We start from the raw sequence: 18,395 nt of genomic DNA on the forward strand, positions 1-18,395 counted from the left end.
TGCCAGAAGCTTCTAGCAGGTATTTTAAATATGCCAGAGGCTTCTGAAACATTCATTCTAATCAACATCTCAAAGTGCCAAAAGCTTCTAATAGCGATTAGAATGTGTAAGAAGGCTCTGAACCCTTTTAAGAGTGTTCTAAAATTCCCAGAGGCCTCTGAAACATTGTAATGGACATCTCAAAGCTCTAAAAGCTTCTAATAGCGAATATTAGAATGTGCCAGAAGCCTCTGAATCATTTTAAGAATCTTTCAAAGTTAGTAAATGTGCCATTTTAAAAGAGTCCTCTAAAACATTCTAATGGACATCTCAAAGTGCCAGCAAGTTCTAATAGTAATCAGAATGTGCCAGAAGCCTTTGAAACCTTGAGTCTTCTAAATTTGCCAGATGCTTCTAGCAGATATTGTAAATGTGCCAGAAGAGGCCTCTGAAACAGTCTAATGGACATCTCAAAGTGCCAGGAGGTTCTAATCGTCAGCAGACATGTTTTTTAATGCATTTCGGTGTTTTTCCCTATTTCAAACAAGATAAATACATTTAACTTTATAATCGTTTGGAACCACAATCCCACCTACCGGCATTCCACGAAAATCCTACCTTTTTGTAAATTGCGAAAAAAAATATTAAACAACCGACAATAATATCATCATAAATTATGGCACTATAAAGAGCTTAACATGGATTACATGTTTGAGATTAGATTATTATGCATAGTAAACTATTAAACCAATTTTATATATAAGGGTTGGAGATTGGTCACATTCTAAAGTTAGTTCCAGAAGGAAATTACTTTGAACAGTGCGTATGTGGTTTTAGCATTATGAGAGTGATTTTTTGTATAGCGGCCTTTATAGGTCTCATACATTGCACTTTATCTAGTGAGTATTAATAGTTGTTTGTTTTGAAGAGACTGTGCGCATTATCTGGCAGATAAGCGAAAATTAATGGTAAAAAAGTCTGGAAAATGCCACAATAAAAGTTAAAACTAGTTAATTTAACTAAGCCATTGACTTGATTTTTCAATTAATGATCAATAACTGACTGATAGTCGTTTACAAGCAAGTTATTGACTTACGAATATCATAGCACTTAAGATAATTTCTAAATTGTAAATATCCTTGATTTTTTTTGTGTATTGTAATTAAAAGTAACACATTTTACTTACACCATTTATTTTAATATCCGTTAATTCATTACAGTTTGATTAGCTTACAAGTTGCATCCAGAAATCCATTTGGATTGATTGTCCTTACACTTTTGATAGGTTACCCAAGCTGAAAATTCATTTCCTTTGCTTGCTTTCAGCTTTTTAGTTTCAGAATATACTTTTTGGGCGCATTTAATATCTTTTAAATCAAAGTAAATTGCGTCACACTGATTTTGTTACTTTTCAAGTAAATTTCGGTGTTTTGTACCTATCTGGGATTGAGTTTGACAGTTTACAGGTTGAGGACAGAACAAAAGACATAAAAATGTAACTGGAATGACAATAAAACCAATGACATTCCTTTACTAATTAAGTGAGTAAATGTAACAGTTTGGTTGCTTACTTTACATAGTTTTTTCATGTATTTTTGCCTAATTACGAAAAAATAACTGAGAAATCAATTCACATCAGACAAACCAACACACGTAGTGATGGATAGGTTAATTTGCTCTGATGGAGCTTTTCAATTGTTCTAGCATACGTTTGTTTACCAAACACTTCTAGCTGAACAACAGGATGTTATATTGAAATTTGATGTATTTTTCTATGGCATACAACATCAGTGTGTGTCTGAGTGGAAGAAGAAGATATATCTCCAAAACAAGCATTTAAATTATCATTATTGAACATAATATGAACGTAATTTCTACGTTTTTTGTATGATTCCAAATTAGGGTTCTGAAACCACCATAAAACAGAATTCGTACAATTAATACTATTTTGATAAATATTTGATAATTTATTTTGGTTTTATGACATGCGATTAAAACAAAGCAAATTGCAGAGACAGATTGAATATTGGTAATTTTGATCAACATATGTTTGTGAAGTTTAAGACATTTTTTGAGATGTGAATAAGAAATATGGTTTATTATAATTTTGTGATAAAAGAACAGCAATTTATGGTAGATTATTCATCATAAATTTTTGTATAAATACCAAATCAGGAAGCGCACAGAGGGACAAGATTCAAATTACCTGGCAGAAGTATTTATTACTGGAAGAATATACAATACTGTACCTTGATTTGTAGCTTATTACACGCAAAGTCTGAGTACGTATTAATATACAGGGTGTCCTATTTGAAAAAAATCTGGATTTCCGCCTTTGAACGCAATATTTTACCTTGAGTTGTATAATAATTAACTAATTAATTTTAAATCAATATTCTGTAAGAAATATGTCAATAAACTTGCTAAAACGTTTCTAAATTGGAACTAGCGTTTATTTATCTTTTATTTAGCTATAGCAAGCTAGAATCGTTATTATCTTAGACTGATCATTAATGGAATTCAATAGCATACATAATTTAAAATTCACTTAAAGCTACAGACATGATAATATCAGTTATTTACCTTGACTTTTTAAAAACAAAAAGAATCCAGCAAACCAGTTTGGAATGGATTGCGCCGGATTGATTTAGAGTGGAAATTTTTAAATAGAACACGTAGTTTAATTTAAATAAAGTAACTATCTTGACATTTATGCTTGTTTCAGCAAGCAACGTAATCTGCTACCACGGTACTTGGTCTCAGTACAGGACAGGAAATGGACAATTTTCGGTTACGGACGTTCCAGCCAATTTATGTACTCACTACATCTACGCTTTCGTTGGTTTGGACAGTTCCACCTCAGAAGTGATCACTTTAGATTCCTGGTTAGATTTTAGCATAGGTTAGTTTAAACTAAGGTGATTTGCGTACATTTCAGGTCAGTGGTTAGTGTGTGATTGGTCAAAAAAAGCAGCAAGCTGAAAGCTGCTTTTTTGACCAATCACAAACTGTCCTTTGTGTTGAACTTTGTGAAATCACAGTACAGTAGATAGTTTGTGATTTACGCAAATACTGCACATATGGACTTACGATTATCAACGATATCAAATTAGGTGCCATATCACAAGCAATTAGCCTGAAAGAGACCAATCCTAACCTAAAAGTACTTCTGGCTGTCGGAGGGTGGAACGAGGGTTCTGCCAAATTCTCCACAATGGCAGCGGATGCTACCAAAAGAGCTACTTTTATCGCTTCTTCCTTGAGCTGGGTCGAAACTTACGGTTTCGATGGATTTGACCTGGATTGGGAGTATCCAGCTAGAAGAGACAGCACCAACACTGCTACGGATAAAGTAATAAACAAACTCATAAAAAAAAACGAAATAAACTGGACACTTCTAGGCAAACTTTGCTCTTCTGGTGAAAGAAATGGCGGAAGAATATCACTCACGTGACCTCCTTCTAACAGCTGCAGTGTCAGCCACTCCAGACTCAGTAGATACTTCTTATGATGTACCAACATTATCTGAGTAAGTACCACAAAGTACTGGTTTATTCAATAACAAAAAAGTATAAAGAGAGAACTGAAGTATAGTTTCTCCCAAGACTAATGGCAGTGACGTAATAATTCCCGTTCCTTTTCTATTACATGTGAATTGAGCGAGATGGAAATTTGACGTTTAAAGAATTTTTGAATTCGTGAATGTTCTTGGCCGAATTCGTTTCTCTATGAAGCGAGCAGAGCATTTTTGACGTCATGATTTTACCAATTGTCAAATTACGTCATTGTGACGTCAAAAACGCTCCTCTCGCATTATGCGAGCGGAAAACGAATGCGGACCTTGTTGGTTCGGGGCTGGCGCAGAGCCACCTTCAACCGGTGTCACGTGACCAACTATCAAACGCGCAATCCCGCTGAATATTATTATTTTTTTACGTTTCTTGACAGTATTCTCTATTTTTTTTATTTATTTAAATTTATTAATTTAGTTTTTATTTTGTGTAGTTGTATTTGTAAATCTGCAATCTTCACAACTCGCTTATTTGAAACATTCGGTATAGACACGCTAAATGACAAGAGAAAGCTAATGAATGGGGATATCACGTGACGTTGAGCGGGCAGGACTAAGTTGTACCATGTGGCCGTTAGAGGGCGTCAAAATTGATTGTGGTGATTTGGTGTACCCCATGAAATTTTTCGGAAAATTTTTGCTTTTTGAGAATTGTTTTTGACCGCCTAGATAGCTTTTGATTAACGCTAGAAAAGTGACGTAGAGTGTCTTTTGTCAAAATGTTGTTTTTTAAAGTTGCTACGCCCTAAAAACTGTCAAAATTGCCATAATTTGAAGATCATTTCCGAAACCGTGGTAGTTAGAGCAAAATGGACGTCAGATTTGTGTTCCCAAGTTGAAAATCAGTAAAGGAAGGTCACTTTGATTAAGCAAAATTCAATATGTCGACTGTTAGTAAAGTGGGCCCAATAATCCCAAATTTTGGTCAAAATTTCGTGCATCTTTGTAGACACACCATCTCGTGACGTTGACCGGACCAGGCTAAGTTGTACCATTTGGCCGCTAGAGGTCGTCAAAGTTGACTCTAGTTTTTCGTTGTTCTTCTTGAATATTTCAGGAACGCCTCAAGTGGAAAGTCTGAAACTTTTACTCCAAACACATCTTGTTAGATACAAACCAGCAATTGTGACATGTGTCAGCTCTTTTTCTTTATCTTTGTCTAGAGCATTGGTTTACTACTATTGTTCTCTTTTCTTTTAGAGTCCTACGAATAATTTTGAACTTTTATTAACTGTATACAGTCACCATATTGTACGTGATCATTGATAGACGTTTCACAATATTTAGTTCTCGAAACTTTTATAGATGGCTGTAGTTACTGCTCTTCCTATATTAATCAACACTAAAATGAATTATTTTTCCAGATATTTGGATTTTATCAACGTAATGCTGTACGATTTCCATGGTACTTGGGATGGAGCAGCGTACCACAACGCACCTTTATACAGTACCACCAAACTAGCTGGTACTGAATACGCCGATTACAGTGTGGTAGGTAACAAAAATATAAACACAAAACCAAGTTAGTACAGCAAAAAAAAACTAGAACGCTTCTATTACTGGTTGGATCGAACGAGGTGCATCCCCCTCCAAACTGGCTTTGGGAGTACCATTCTATGGACGTACTGCAATTTTAGCTTCAGCTAGCAGTAATACACCAGGTTCCACTTTATCCAGTGTCGCACCTTCTGCCGGACCTTATACCGCTACTTCAGGTTTTCTTGGTTACAATGAGGTTAAGGGAGGTTTTAGTAAAATAAGACGTAAATTTACAAAGTGAGTATAGATTATAGAGGAGTTTAACGCCGGAGGTTGGACTACGGCCTGGGATGATGAGCAACAAGTACCGTACGCTTATTCCGGTACTGATTGGTTGAGTTACGAGAATGAGGAATCGATTGCTTTGAAGGTTTTTACAGTTCATTTCCTGTTAGTTCAGAATGTGAAAATTGTAATTAAATTTAGGTGGCGTATGCTAACAGTCTAGGCTTGGGAGCTATTATGTTATGGTCCATCGAAACTGAAGATTTCTTAGGTTTAAGTGGAACTAAATATCCTTTATTGAATGCCATTCAAAATGCCTTGGTAAGTAACTTATCCTAATCTAGTGTAATCTCATTAGAAAAAAATTTTGTATCACTATAATCAATAAATCAGTATGACAACGTAAAACAGTTATGTTTTAGAGATTAACCGCGTTATTTTCCTGATCTGTTTAAATCTGTAAAAGTCTCAAAGTGGGTTCTTATTGTCAAGAAGATTTAAATACGACTTTGTACTCTGACGTTTCAGTTTTTCAAGTACGCAATAGGCCAAACTGTTATGAATGTTCTAGAATATTCAAATACACTTTACTGTATAAACTTATTATGATCAAACATAATTAGGTTGACGTGACAAGCAAAAAAGTTGGCAAGGGTGCCAAACTACAGAAAAGGACTCTATAATTACTATTACAAAGATGTTTTTTAAATTGTCAGAAGCTTGCAAAGTTATTTGGAAAATGCCAAAAGACCTCGATGGTTCCTCCATTTGTTTTCAAGTTTTTTTGCAGCTCAGAAACACCAAAATGTCACCAGTGTCTTTCAAATTGTCTTCTAAGTCTTGAAAGTATTACAAGCGGTTCCCAAATGGTTTTTACAGGTTATTTTAACGTTGTCCAATCTCTGTCACTCTCTCTCTCTTATCAAGGTAGTTATGTATACTGATTCAGTTGTGTATGAAGTCTAATTAACATTTTTTGATTTGATAGAATTTTCTTCATAAACATGCAATTATACTGCACTCAAATCTCGTTTTTGACGACTTTCCAGAGTTCTTCCTCATCATCCAACGAAACCACTTCTTCAACCACTACAACTACTACAACCACCACAACATCATCGGCGTCTGTAGGAGCAACCGCATCAACCACTGCCAGCTCAACATCGTCTGCATCTTCAACCACATCCACCACGACCACAACGGCTGCTTCTTCAACCAATTCGGCCAGAATTGCGGACAAAAACTCCTGCCAATCGACCGGATATTTTGGTAGTTCTGCAGACTGTAGCATTTACTTCTATTGTGTAGAAGTCAATGGCGTTTTTGTTGGTTACCAGTTCAGTTGTTACACTGGACTGGTTTACGATACTGATTATGGAGTTTGCAATTATGAGTCCCTTGTAAACAATTGCTAAAATTGTATTGTCCGCAACTTTCTCAGAAATTTGTCCTTACATGATATCTTGAGTACTAACAACATATTAATAAAAGTTTTTTGTTGTTCTATTATTATTATTTTAGATCTTTTGATTTTGATTGCTCCATTATGTTTACTTGAATCAAACCTGTATTCTATAACAAACATTATACTCAATTATAAATAATATTAATAAAAATTATTAACACAAATGAGTACTGGATTGTATACATCACTCTATTTTTGTTTCTTTTTCTGTATATATTTCTTCGGATAAATTAACAACAAGTCTTGTCTAACTCGTTAAAAAACAAAGAAAATTGTAGAACGTGAAAGTCTGATAAATAGTCTACAGTACAACAGCGCCATCTCTTGACAACAGTAGGAATAATGTATTTGAAATAACCGTTAAGTTACAGGGATACATAGCAAAATAGATAATTTGTGTTTGCCTGTAGAGTTGTAGGACCATTATTATTGTCTCTTCACTAAAAAAAGAAAAACTTTATGAAGCATACGCAGTTAACCAGACTGTGACGTAAACCAAATTTGATTTAATTTTCCGTATATGTCATATTCTAATAATAATATCTCTTCAACCATACTTGGGATTAATTAATTATTATCAATGAATAAAATCTTTAAACTATGACACAAATTCCTAGAAATTTCAAAACATGTCAAACATATGCTAAACTTACTGTTTTGGTACAACTCTATTGGTTAATTAATACTTTGCAAAACTTTCCACAATTCCTTGGAAGAAAATTATGTTAAATATTTAAAGATTATCTTGCATGATATGTCAGAAAGACAGATGAATGACCATCATTCACATGAAATACTATAACAATAACACATTTCGCAATAAGTTTGATTTCCTCAGAATTAAAGCAATCAATTGTTTGTGACAAATACAAAGATAATACACAATCCGGAAACAAATGTTTATTAGTAAAATCAAATGTAATTTAAAAAAAAAACACTCATAATTTAAACACAAAACATATAATTTTTAACTTTTTACACTTAAATGATATGTTTCTCTGTCTGTAACACAAAACCTCTTCACAATCCGATACTATCACATTTTCAATTGATTAACAACTGCATTTTTTAACTGAGTGAGGCTGTCATTGAAGGATTTTGCCTATATAATCTAAAGTGGCTATTATATTATCGAACAAACAAAATCGTATTGTTCGGAAAGGTAGACAAAAAATTAAAATACATTAAATATTTCTCTCATAGGAATTTTTCTGTAAGCGGAAACGTCCACGTGAAGTTTGAATTAGAATAAGTATTCGTAGTATTCCTGAATGTTGCTTCAATAAGATCAATTTTTGGAAATAAAATAGATTTTGTTGTTATTTTGTAAAGTGGCAGAAAAACTTACACACACACAAAATTTCAAAATTATAGATAGCAAACCAGTGGTAAGAAGAGAGAACCATGAGAAATTAATGAGCTAGACAAAGATGGCAAAAAACGTGCTTCAGTTTGACAAAACGAATGTAATGTCATCCGACAGTAGATCACATGACCATTTCATCAGAAAGACTAATTGATGTCTTGTGACTAGCTGTTGACGAAGTTTGTCTTCATCCTTGTCTAGCTTAATATTTTTCTCTAAATAATTCTAATGGTTTTCTCTTCTTACCAGTGGTTGTATGTATAATTTTGAAGCCTCAATTCTCTTTAACAAAAAATAATCAGTTTTCAACACTCTTACTAAATCAAAATTCAAACAAAATTGGTATGACGTCACAAATCCCAATAATTTGCGCTAACAAAAATTAAAAAAAGAAATATTTGCATCATTAAGAATATTTGCTCAAATGTTTTTCATTTCGTTTTCATCAAATGTCATTGTAGTTTTTCTGTCAAACTGGCAATTTTCGAGAAGTTTCCAGCAATATTAAGAGACTTCTGACACTTCTAAATGGTTCTTGTAAGGTTTAGCACACTAAACACTCTGACAACTTTTAGGATGTTTTCACCAGATTTTAGAGGCTTCTGGCACTTGTAGAGTGATTTTAGAGACCTTTCAAACATTTTTTTCTAAAATGTAACAGACTTGTAGAGGCCTCCGGCAACATTTAGGATGTTTTCACCAGATTTTAGAGGCTTCTTCTTTTAGAAAACTTATAGAGTGATTCTCGAGAGCTTTCAAATATTTTTTCTAAAATAATGTAACAGACTTGTAGAAGCCTCTGGCAACATTTAGTAAGTTTTCGCCAGATTTTAGAGGCTTCTGGTACTTGCAAAATAATTTTAGAGACTTTTGGGAATTTTAAATAGTTTTTGTAAGGTTTATCACACTTTATGGTCACCAGCAACTTTATGGTCAGATTTAAAGTTAACATTTACTCAATCTGGAAGTTTTAATATTGACTTTCGCCAATTTTTCCACAGATTTCAGATCCAGTCAATAACAATTACAGTCCAGAATCTTTTGACAGAATGAGCAAATTGGAAATTGTTATTTTTCTTCATTAAAAATCACTTCTTCAGTTTGTTCAGGAACAATGACATCTATTTTTAATGAAGGTTAACTTTTATGATACTGAAGTGATGAGTTACTAAAACCAACCATCTAGCAACGTTTTCAAATAGAAGAATCTTTTAAAACAAATTTCCATTCAATTAATCATAGAGATCGAGCAATTTCTAGATAATCCAATATAGTTACACACATGAGATACGCATCCGATTTTTAAATTTCGTTTTGTTTGGTTTGCGAGTTTGTCGATTAGATATGGTTCAAGTACCAATCAAACAAAACATATAAAATATCCAGAAACCATCTAAATAAGGCCAGTCCTCTAAATATCGCGTTTTTCGTTCGTGATTTTGTTTTTTTCAAGCATGAATTTGAGTGCGGTTATCTGTTTGTTGTTCGCAGCAGTTTTGAGTACCGAAGCTGCTAGTGTATCAGCCGATAATGGTAATTTTGAACTGAATTCCAAAAAACATTCCGTAAAAACCAATTGACATTCCAGGCAAAGTAATTTACTGTTACTTTGAAAGTTGGACCGTTTACCGGCCAGGAAATGGAAAATTTGATATTGAAAACATCGATCCCACGCTCTGTACCCACATTGCTTTCACATTCTTAGGAATCAACGAGGATGGTTCTCTAAGTATTTTGGATCCTTGGGAATCCAACTCTGATGGTCTTAGTAAGTGTTACTTGTTCACACACTGAATTGCGCAATCTCATTGATAACGTTAAAGATGGTTTCCAACGTTTCGTCAACCTGAAAAGTCAGAACAGCAACTTGAAAGTTTTGGTCAGTTTGGGTGGATGGAACGAAGGTTCTTTGAAGTTCTCTGAAGTGGTTTCCAGTGCTGCGAAACGAAAAATTTTGGTTAACGAGATTGTCGCCTTTATCGAAGAACACAATTTTGATGGTTTCGACTTTGACTGGGAATATCCCGCTAGGAGAGACAGTGAAAACCCTGAAGACAAGGTGAGTGGTCCACTATAAGTTTTCAGTAAACAGGGATAATTTTTTAATTTTAGGAACACTTTTCCCTTATTCTGCAAGAACTTCATGAAGCTTTCGAGCCTAAAGGATACATCTTTTCTGCCGCTGTCAACTGTGCTAAAGTTAACATTGATATTTCCTATGATGTTGTGGCACTCAATAAATACTTGGACCATATCAACGTAATGTGCTACGACTTTCACGGAGAATTTGATGACTACGTTGGACACCATACTCTGCTCTACTCTTCGGAAGTTGACGCTTTGTACAACAACTCTGAATGGAACATTGTAAGTGCAGTGTTGCCAACCCTTAAATGATTCTTCAGAAGGGTCTTAAAAAAGTTGCCAGACTGCACCAAAAATCCTCCAGAAGTTTTGCTTTAACTCTACTTTCTTATACTTTGCAAATCATTTAATAAGTGTAGGGTACACCTAAAATTGTATTATTACGTCTACTTCATGTAGAATTTTATCCTTGGATTTTTATAACATTGTTAGAATAAGGCACAACCGGCAAAATTCTACTCATGAATTCATAAAAATTACTTGAAATGATTTAGAATTATGCATGCTACTTTTGAGCATGTTTTTTTAGCTTTTATAGCTTCATAAAGTGCTATTTGGCAGTTTCATGCAATTTTCCAACATTTCACATCTTTTGCAACGTTTTTAGACCTTCTGGAAGATTTTTAGAGCTTTTTCAACATTTTTCGACTATCTGAAATATTTCTATTCCCTATGGAGGGTTTTTAGACCTTTTGCAACATTTTCAGACGTTCTGAAACTTTATTAGGTTTCTTGTAACATTTCTAGGCGCTCTTGCAAAACATTTTTAGACAATCTGCAATATTCTTAAGTCTTTTCAATAACTTTTAGACCTTCAAAAGTCAAAAAGGCATTTATTCCAAAGCATATTTGCGTAAGTACACAAAGTTTGAAACAGGTCATACAGAATTAAAGTGCAAATGCACACTAAAATTTAAAAATTAATACAATACAAATCATTAAAAATCAATCAATAAAACCGCGTTACACTGAAATTTAGTATGTAATTGTCAATTATATAATATACCTTAAAATCGAACATTAAAACATTTCTAAATTTTTGGCAACATATTTACACTTTCTGTAACTTTTCTAGGCGTTTTTGCAAGATTTGGACCTTTTACAAAAATTTGAGACTTTTTAGAAGTTTTTCAAAATCTTCAGAGCTTTTGGAGAAATATTTTTAGAACTTTTTTAGCATTTTAAAACCATCTGCAACATTTCTAGGACTGTTAGAAATGTCTCACATTTTTTAAAAAATGTTTTTAACATTTCTGAGCAATCTACAACGTTTTTAGGTCTTTTACAACATTTATAAACTTTCGGCAACATTTTTAATACCTTTGCAACATTTTTACAGAATCTGCAATCCTGCTCATAAAGCTATAAAAAAAGAGATTGTACTATTTTTCCGAGTTTCGTCATTTTATAGCTTCATGGAAAACAGGTATTGTAGTATTATAGCTTTTTGAAGTGGTATTTGACAGTTCACCACCATTATGACAGATTTCAGTTGGTCCAAAATAGACGTGTTACTTATCAAAATTTAACTTATAAAGCTATAAAGTCTATGCAAACTAGTTTAACACTAATTTAAACGCTTGTTAAGTGTTTTAGTAGTTTCATAGCTCTGTGATTCCGAATTTGTCAGTTGACATGTTTGTAATTGATGTTTTATAGTTTGATAGCTTGAAAGGAGTTGTATTTGACAGATACCACCATTGTAACTAAAATATATTGAAAATAGACGGTTACACTTGACAACCGTCCAAAAACCACCCATGAAGCTATAAAATGCATATTAATATGATCTACACTGATTGCATTGCTTTTAAGCTGTAGTTGTGTAGTTTCACAACATTATGGAGTGGTATTTCACAGTTTTCAAGATTATGACAGATTGAAATATGATTAAAATTAACAAATTTGAAGCGATAAATACAATTTATTTTTTTCCAGAATGATGGTGTTGACTACTGGCTTTCTTCTGGAGCTGACCCAGAGAAAATCAACTTTGGTCTTGCCACTTACGCCAGGACTTTCACACTTTTGGATGCAAACAACGCGTCATTGTACGCTAACATAACCGGAGGTGGTACCGCAGGACCTTACACCAGAAGTGAGGGAGTTTTGGGTTACAACGAGGTACGTTACTTGTGATCCAGTTTTGGACAACACTAAAATCAGAAATCCAGATTTGCGAGCAGTATCCCAATGCTGTCGACATCTGGGACGATGAACAAAGGGTACCTCATTTGGTGATTGGTGATCAATGGATTGGTTACGAAAACCCCGAGTCAATCGCCATTAAAGTGGATTACGCTCTGGAGAAGGGTTTGGGTGGTTTCATGGTGTGGAGTTTCGATACTGACGATTTTGGTGGGTACTGCGGTGGTGGTACTTACCCCCTAATCAAAAAAATCCACTCCGAAATGACTGCTAATGGATATTACATGAAAAGTAACTGAGTCGGTAATACCCAAATTATTTTATTGTTAACAACGATAAAATTTTCATTACTATACTTTAAATAAACTAAAAATCTTAAAACTGAGTTCTTTTGTACCATTGTGATAATGAATTAAACCAACATTTAGGTTATACTAAATTATTATAGAATACGAAAATAAAGTTTTCTACCACTATTGTTTTATTACTATTTTAGGTTGATTTTTTTAAATTTTCCACTGCAGATTGTCAAATTCTTGAACGTAAGGAATTGTCGAGAGAATAGAATGGGAGAGAACTGGTTGACAATTTCTGTCAAATTATATATTTCTTCCTATTGATACCTCCCAATAAGACAGCTTGAAGACTGTAATGCTAAGTCCATATGGGCAGCATTGTCGTAAATCGTTTGTGATTGGTTAAGAAAAAGCAGCAAGCTGAAAGCTGCTTTTCTCGACCAATCACAAAATAACCATACCCACTGTGTGTTGAGATTAACGTAAATGCCCCACATGTGGTGTTATCATAAGAATGCTTCCAACATCAATTTTAAACAATATGAAGACAATAAGACAGTAAGTTAGTGATGACACAATTTATGAAGACTGAAAATCCTGAAAGTCCACAGATAAACTAAAATAACTTAAAATAACATAAAAATAAAATAAACAACAAAAAAACGACAGTCCCTAACGACTTCTACATACTACTGTAATCATTTGGTGTCTACCAAAAACATCTTATTTGGATATGGCATAATTAATTTGGTGTAGAAGAATTTGCTTTTGTCCACACTTTCCGGTCATATCGTCCTGATTAATAGCCCAAATCATTACACCGAAAAAACCGTTGTTTTTAATCCATGCTGCCTTTATCCTAATAGAGTCCTTATCGTCATACCCAACCCACTGATTACCATGGTATTTGTAAGGATTTTTTTGTTGGTTGTCCCACACTCTAGTCCAACCACTGTAGACCGAGCAGATCTGTAAGTACAAATTTTGGTGATGTTTAACATTATATTGCACACACTTTTGCGTAAGTAGGTGCACCCCCATCTGTTCCAGGTCCACTAATACCAGCATGTAGCCCATGATTATTAGCATTTGATAGAGTGAAGGAACGACCGTAAAACGCAGTCCCTATAGCTAACTTCTTTTTGGAAATCCCTACTTTAGCCCAAATGTTTGCGGAAGCTACAAAAATATCATCAAGTCACAGGAAGCGTACACGCCTTAATAGAATAAGTACCAACAACATTAAGATGTGCCTTCTCCCAGTCAGATTCCACGCTAGAAGGATATAAAGGAGAATTTTGGCCTGTGTATTTACTCCAAGGACCGTAAAAGTCGTAGCTCATCACGTTTACAAAATCCAAATACCTACGGATAAAGCATGTTTTTATATGTAAAAGTTAGGTTACATTCAGGTAATTTACTTGTTCATTTCAGCAGCATTGTAACCATGACCTTCTGGATAAGCTGCTACAGCTGCTGTCAAGAGCCAACGTTTCGGCCGGAATGCTGCTTTGAGTTCCCTCAAAAGAGTTATGTAGTTGTTCTTCGGGGTTTTTCTGGTTTGAATTAGAATTTCAAATTTTTATGCTTGATATTAACCTTGTCAGCCTGTTCAGGATACTCCCAGTCGATATCTAAGCCGTCAAACTTGAACTGGGACAGAAAATAAGTGGCACTACCGACAAACTTGCCACGTTTAGAAGGATTAGCTGCCGTATCTTTAATAAACAGTTAAAAAGGAGGAGAAAAATTGTGTCTAACAAAAATACCTTTAAAAATTGCACTGGAACCTGCTCCACCAACACTAAGCAGCACTTTAAGTTTAGGGTTCTTGCTTTTCAAGGCGGTCACTCTCTTATACAGACCTACCCACAAGAAACCAGTTATTTGTAGTGACAATGTAAAGAGACTACAAGAATACAAGGTGTTACAAATTTGATGGTTTTACGGGGTAAAACTATCAAATTCTCACCTTCTTCCATCAAAACCTTCTTCTTCTCACCTTGTTCTTCCATCAAAACCAACAACTATATAAACTTTTCCACACCATAAACTTTAGTAGGCTTTCTAAAGATATGGCAACACTGGTTGGTAAGTTAAACCGTTTGGCCACTATAGAAGGCTTCAAACTTTTGGCGAGATTTTAAAGGAATCATTAATGCCATTTTGCCATTTTGGTGTTTCTGACATGCAAAAACCATTTGAGAACCTCTTGCAATAGTTTTAAGACAGTTTGAAAGACACTGATGACATTTTGGTGTTTCTGAGATGCAAAAAACTTGAAAATGAATGCAGCCTTTATATCATTCAAATAATAGAAAAACCTTGACATCCACGGACAAATAAAGCCTGGTTCTCATAAACGAATATTCAGACAAAAAGTATGAAAATTTGGTAAAAGTGACAGATGCCATAAGTCATCCAAACAATGTAGTTCTCATAGCCGACAAATTGTTTGGCATTTTTATCTACAAAAAAAACGATAATTGGCGCCTTTTGAAAATTTGATTGGATAGGAAATTTAATGAGGATTCCAAAAATGTGCTTAAAACAGTCATTTTCTCACTCCAAGTGGGTTTTACATGAGATTTTGTCCCTGACTGTCTTTTAAACCGTGTTTAAATTAAAACACCGCTTTTCTCCATGACTGTACAAAATTTATAATGTTTTTTTTAGTTATTGGATAAGAAATTTAATAAGGATTCCAAAAATATACTTAAAACAGTCATTTTCTCACTCCAAGTGGGTTTTACATGAGATTTTGTCCCTGACTGTCTTTTACACCGTGTTTAAGTTAAAACACCGCTTTTCTCCTTGACTGTACAAAATTTATAATATTTTTTTTAGTTATTGGATAAGAAATTTAATGAGGATTCCAAAAATATACTTAAAACAGTCATTTTCTCACTCCAAGTGGGTTTTACATAAGATTTTGTCCCTGACTGTCTTTTAAACCGTGTTTAAATTGAAACCGCTTTTCTCCATGGCTGTACAAAATTTATAATGTTTTTTTTAGTTATTGGATAATAAATTTAATGAGGATTCCAAAAATGTGCTTAAAATAGTCATTTTCTCACTCCAAGTGGGTTTTACATGAGATTTTGTCCCTGACTGTCTTTTAAACCGTGTTTAAATTAAAACACCGCTTTTCTCCATGACTGTACAAAATGTATAATGTTTTTTTTTAGTTATTGGATAAGAAATTTAATAAGGATTCCAAAAATGTACTTAAAACAGTCATTTTCTCACTCCAAGTGGGTTTTACATGAGATTTTGTCCCTGACTGTCTTTTAAACCGTGTTTAAGTTAAAACACCGCTTTTCTCCATGACTGTACAAAATTTATAATATTTTTTTTAGTTATTGGATAAGAAATTTAATAAGGATTCCAAAAATGTACTTAAAACAGTCATTTTCTCACTCCAAGTGGGTTTTACATGAGATTTTGTCTCTGACTGTCTTTTAAACCGTGTTTAAATTAAAACACCGCTTTTCTCCATGACTGTACAAAATGTATAATGTTTTTTTTTAGTTATTGGATAAGAAATTTAATAAGGATTCCAAAAATGTACTTAAAACAGTCATTTTCTCACTCCAAGTGGGTTTTACATGAGATTTTGTCTCTGACTGTCTTTTAAACCGTGTTTAAATTAAAACACCGCTTTTCTCCATGACTGTACAAAATGTATAATGTTTTTTTTTAGTTATTGGATAAGAAATTTAATAAGGATTCCAAAAATGTACTTAAAACAGTCATTTTCTCACTCCAAGTGGGTTTTACATGACATTTTGTCCCTGATTGTCTTTTAAACCGTGTTTAAATTAAAACACCGCTTTTCTCCATGACTGTACAAAATTTATAATGTTTTTTTTAGTTATTGGATAAGAAATTTAATGAGGATTCCAAAAATGTACTTAAAACAGTCATTTTCTCACTCCAAGTGGGTTTTACATGAGATTTTGTCCCTGATTGTCTTTTAAACCGTGTTTAAATTAAAACACCGCTTTTCTCCATGACTGTACAAAATGTATAACGTTTTTTTTTAGTTATTGGATAAGAAATTTAATAAGGATTCCAAAAATGTACTTAAAACAGTCATTTTCTTACTCCAAGTGGGTTTTACATGAGATTTTGTCCCTGACTGTCCTTTAAACCGTGTTTAAATTAAAACACCGCTTTTCTCCATGACTGTACAAAATTTATAATGTTTTTTTTAGTTATTGGATAAGAAATTTAATAAGGATTCCAAAAATGTACTTAAAACAGTCATTTTCTCACTCCAAGTGGTTTTACAGCCAATCTTGTCCTTTCAAACAGTTTTTTTTTGTAGTTCAAACTTTAACACTGCTTTTCTCCCTGTACCAAATTAGAAGTGTTTTTTCACGTTATTGGATAGGAAATTTAATAAAGATTCCAAGAAATGTGTTTAAAACAGTAATGTTCCCACTCCAAGTGAGTTTGACAAGCGACTTTGTCTCTGAATGTCAAACTGTTCTCAAACGTTGCAAAAATCAGGATTTAGAAAAGTTTTCTTGCAGTATTAGATACAAATCGTGTTTCTAAGATTTATGACAGTTATTTTGATAGTGGTCACGTGACTGGCTAGCAAAATTATCCTTTAAAAATCACGTGATATCTATCACTAATGTCAAAACTGTCATAATTTGCAAGAACTTTATTATATTTATTTTTTTGTTTTGCAGTTTCAAAACAAGATGTGTTTCTGAGATTTATTACCGTTATATTGACAATTATTGTCTGTAAATGTGAATTACAAATTGTTTAAAATAATCAAATCTTGTGGGTTTCAAATTGTCATATTTTCAGAATCACCCTAGTAGCTAAAAAATCTAGCACAGGTTTGCAAAAACCAAATTGCTCTACCTATTTGAGACACCCTGTACAGTGCAGCCCTTCTAAGTAACACCATCATCAATTAATTCACTAAAACAATACCTTTTTGAATATCCAGATTCTCATCCATCACCTTCAAATTGCCATCCTGCTTCACTGAAATGAAGGCATAATTGATGTAACTGCACAAATTAACATCGAAGTTCTCAGGATTTATGCCTCCATAGGAAGCCGAACTCATGTAGTAACAAATTACCTTAACTGTAAATGGAAAAGAAAATACGTTACCTTATAGAAAAATAGCATTTAAAATGATCAACCTGAGGTGGCAATGTCGCATAACACTGCAAGAATCAGTAGAAAACCAATCAATTTCTTCATTGTGATACACACAATAATATGGAACTGTTTGGTTGTCATTGGTTTTATACTAGTAGTGTTTTGTTATCTGTAGGGATTATAGGCAGTAGAAAATGATAAAAATAGGCAAATAATTTTCCGTAAACATTACTTAAATACGCACTCGTTAATTAAAAAAAATTGCTTCTATAAGTATGAAGTTAATTGACCCCTTCTACTAAAAGTTTTTACTCAAATACTTTTCAATTTTTAGCTCTTTAACACTTTAGTCTTTAAAATTTCACATAACAAACGATTAAAATATCCTTTTATGTGTTTGTGCACTTTGCATTCTAAAGTGTATAAAATGGTATATAAACCAGGGGGACCAAAAACAGTCAATCACCATATTTTTCATGCACACCCTGAATACTGGAAGTAAAACGGTCCTGCAAACTTACGATGCTC

At 33.6% G+C, this 18,395-nt stretch overlaps 2 protein-coding genes across 2 annotated transcripts; one reads left to right on the forward strand and one right to left on the reverse strand.

Annotated features, from left to right (window-relative positions):
* The first annotated feature begins 718 nt into the window (after positions 1 to 718).
* LOC145724642 (putative chitinase 10) lies at positions 719 to 12,914 on the forward strand. The gene is made up of 15 exons (XM_081972997.1): positions 719 to 878; positions 2,705 to 2,881; positions 3,093 to 3,331; positions 3,381 to 3,508; positions 4,915 to 5,041; positions 5,097 to 5,285; positions 5,337 to 5,459; positions 5,516 to 5,635; positions 6,364 to 6,727; positions 9,637 to 9,678; positions 9,734 to 9,913; positions 9,969 to 10,204; positions 10,258 to 10,512; positions 12,229 to 12,414; positions 12,465 to 12,914. Exons 1-15 carry the CDS (start codon positions 821 to 823, stop codon positions 12,735 to 12,737), a joined length of 2,697 nt encoding a protein of 898 aa, XP_081829123.1. The 5' UTR covers positions 719 to 820; the 3' UTR covers positions 12,738 to 12,914.
* A 500-nt stretch (positions 12,915 to 13,414) lies between these two features.
* LOC145723999 (acidic mammalian chitinase-like) lies at positions 13,415 to 18,053 on the reverse strand. The gene is made up of 8 exons (XM_081972062.1): positions 17,909 to 18,053; positions 17,691 to 17,849; positions 14,504 to 14,599; positions 14,334 to 14,452; positions 14,156 to 14,277; positions 13,969 to 14,099; positions 13,750 to 13,913; positions 13,415 to 13,703 (listed from the first exon to the last, which is right to left on the reverse strand). The coding sequence occupies exons 1-8, from the start codon at positions 18,006 to 18,008 to the stop codon at positions 13,458 to 13,460; spliced, it is 1,137 nt and encodes a 378-aa protein (XP_081828188.1). The 5' UTR covers positions 18,009 to 18,053; the 3' UTR covers positions 13,415 to 13,457.
* Between the last annotated feature and the right edge of the window lie 342 nt (positions 18,054 to 18,395).

Source organism: Ips typographus, linkage group LG2, assembly GCF_016097725.1.
Source record: "Ips typographus isolate SLU linkage group LG2, UJ_Ityp_2.0, whole genome shotgun sequence".
NCBI classification, from domain to species: domain Eukaryota; kingdom Metazoa; phylum Arthropoda; class Insecta; order Coleoptera; family Curculionidae; genus Ips; species Ips typographus.

Coding starts and splice junctions, on each gene's coding strand:
- LOC145724642 (XM_081972997.1), top strand. CDS start 821: ATGAGAGTGATTTTTTGTATAGCGGCCTTTATAGGTCTCATACATTGC. Junction 5,042..5,096: donor AATACGCCGATTACAGTGTG/GTAGGTAACAAA, acceptor AAAAAAAACTAG/AACGCTTCTATTACTGGTTG. Junction 6,728..9,636: donor GTCCCTTGTAAACAATTGCT/AAAATTGTATTG, acceptor TGTTGTTCGCAG/CAGTTTTGAGTACCGAAGCT.
- LOC145723999 (XM_081972062.1), bottom strand. CDS start 18,008: ATGACAACCAAACAGTTCCATATTATTGTGTGTATCACAATGAAGAAA. Junction 14,600..17,690: donor GAATCTGGATATTCAAAAAG/GTATTGTTTTAG, acceptor TCTTGTGGGTAG/GTCTGTATAAGAGAGTGACC. Junction 14,278..14,333: donor ATCCTGAACAGGCTGACAAG/GTTAATATCAAG, acceptor AAAACCCCGAAG/AACAACTACATAACTCTTTT.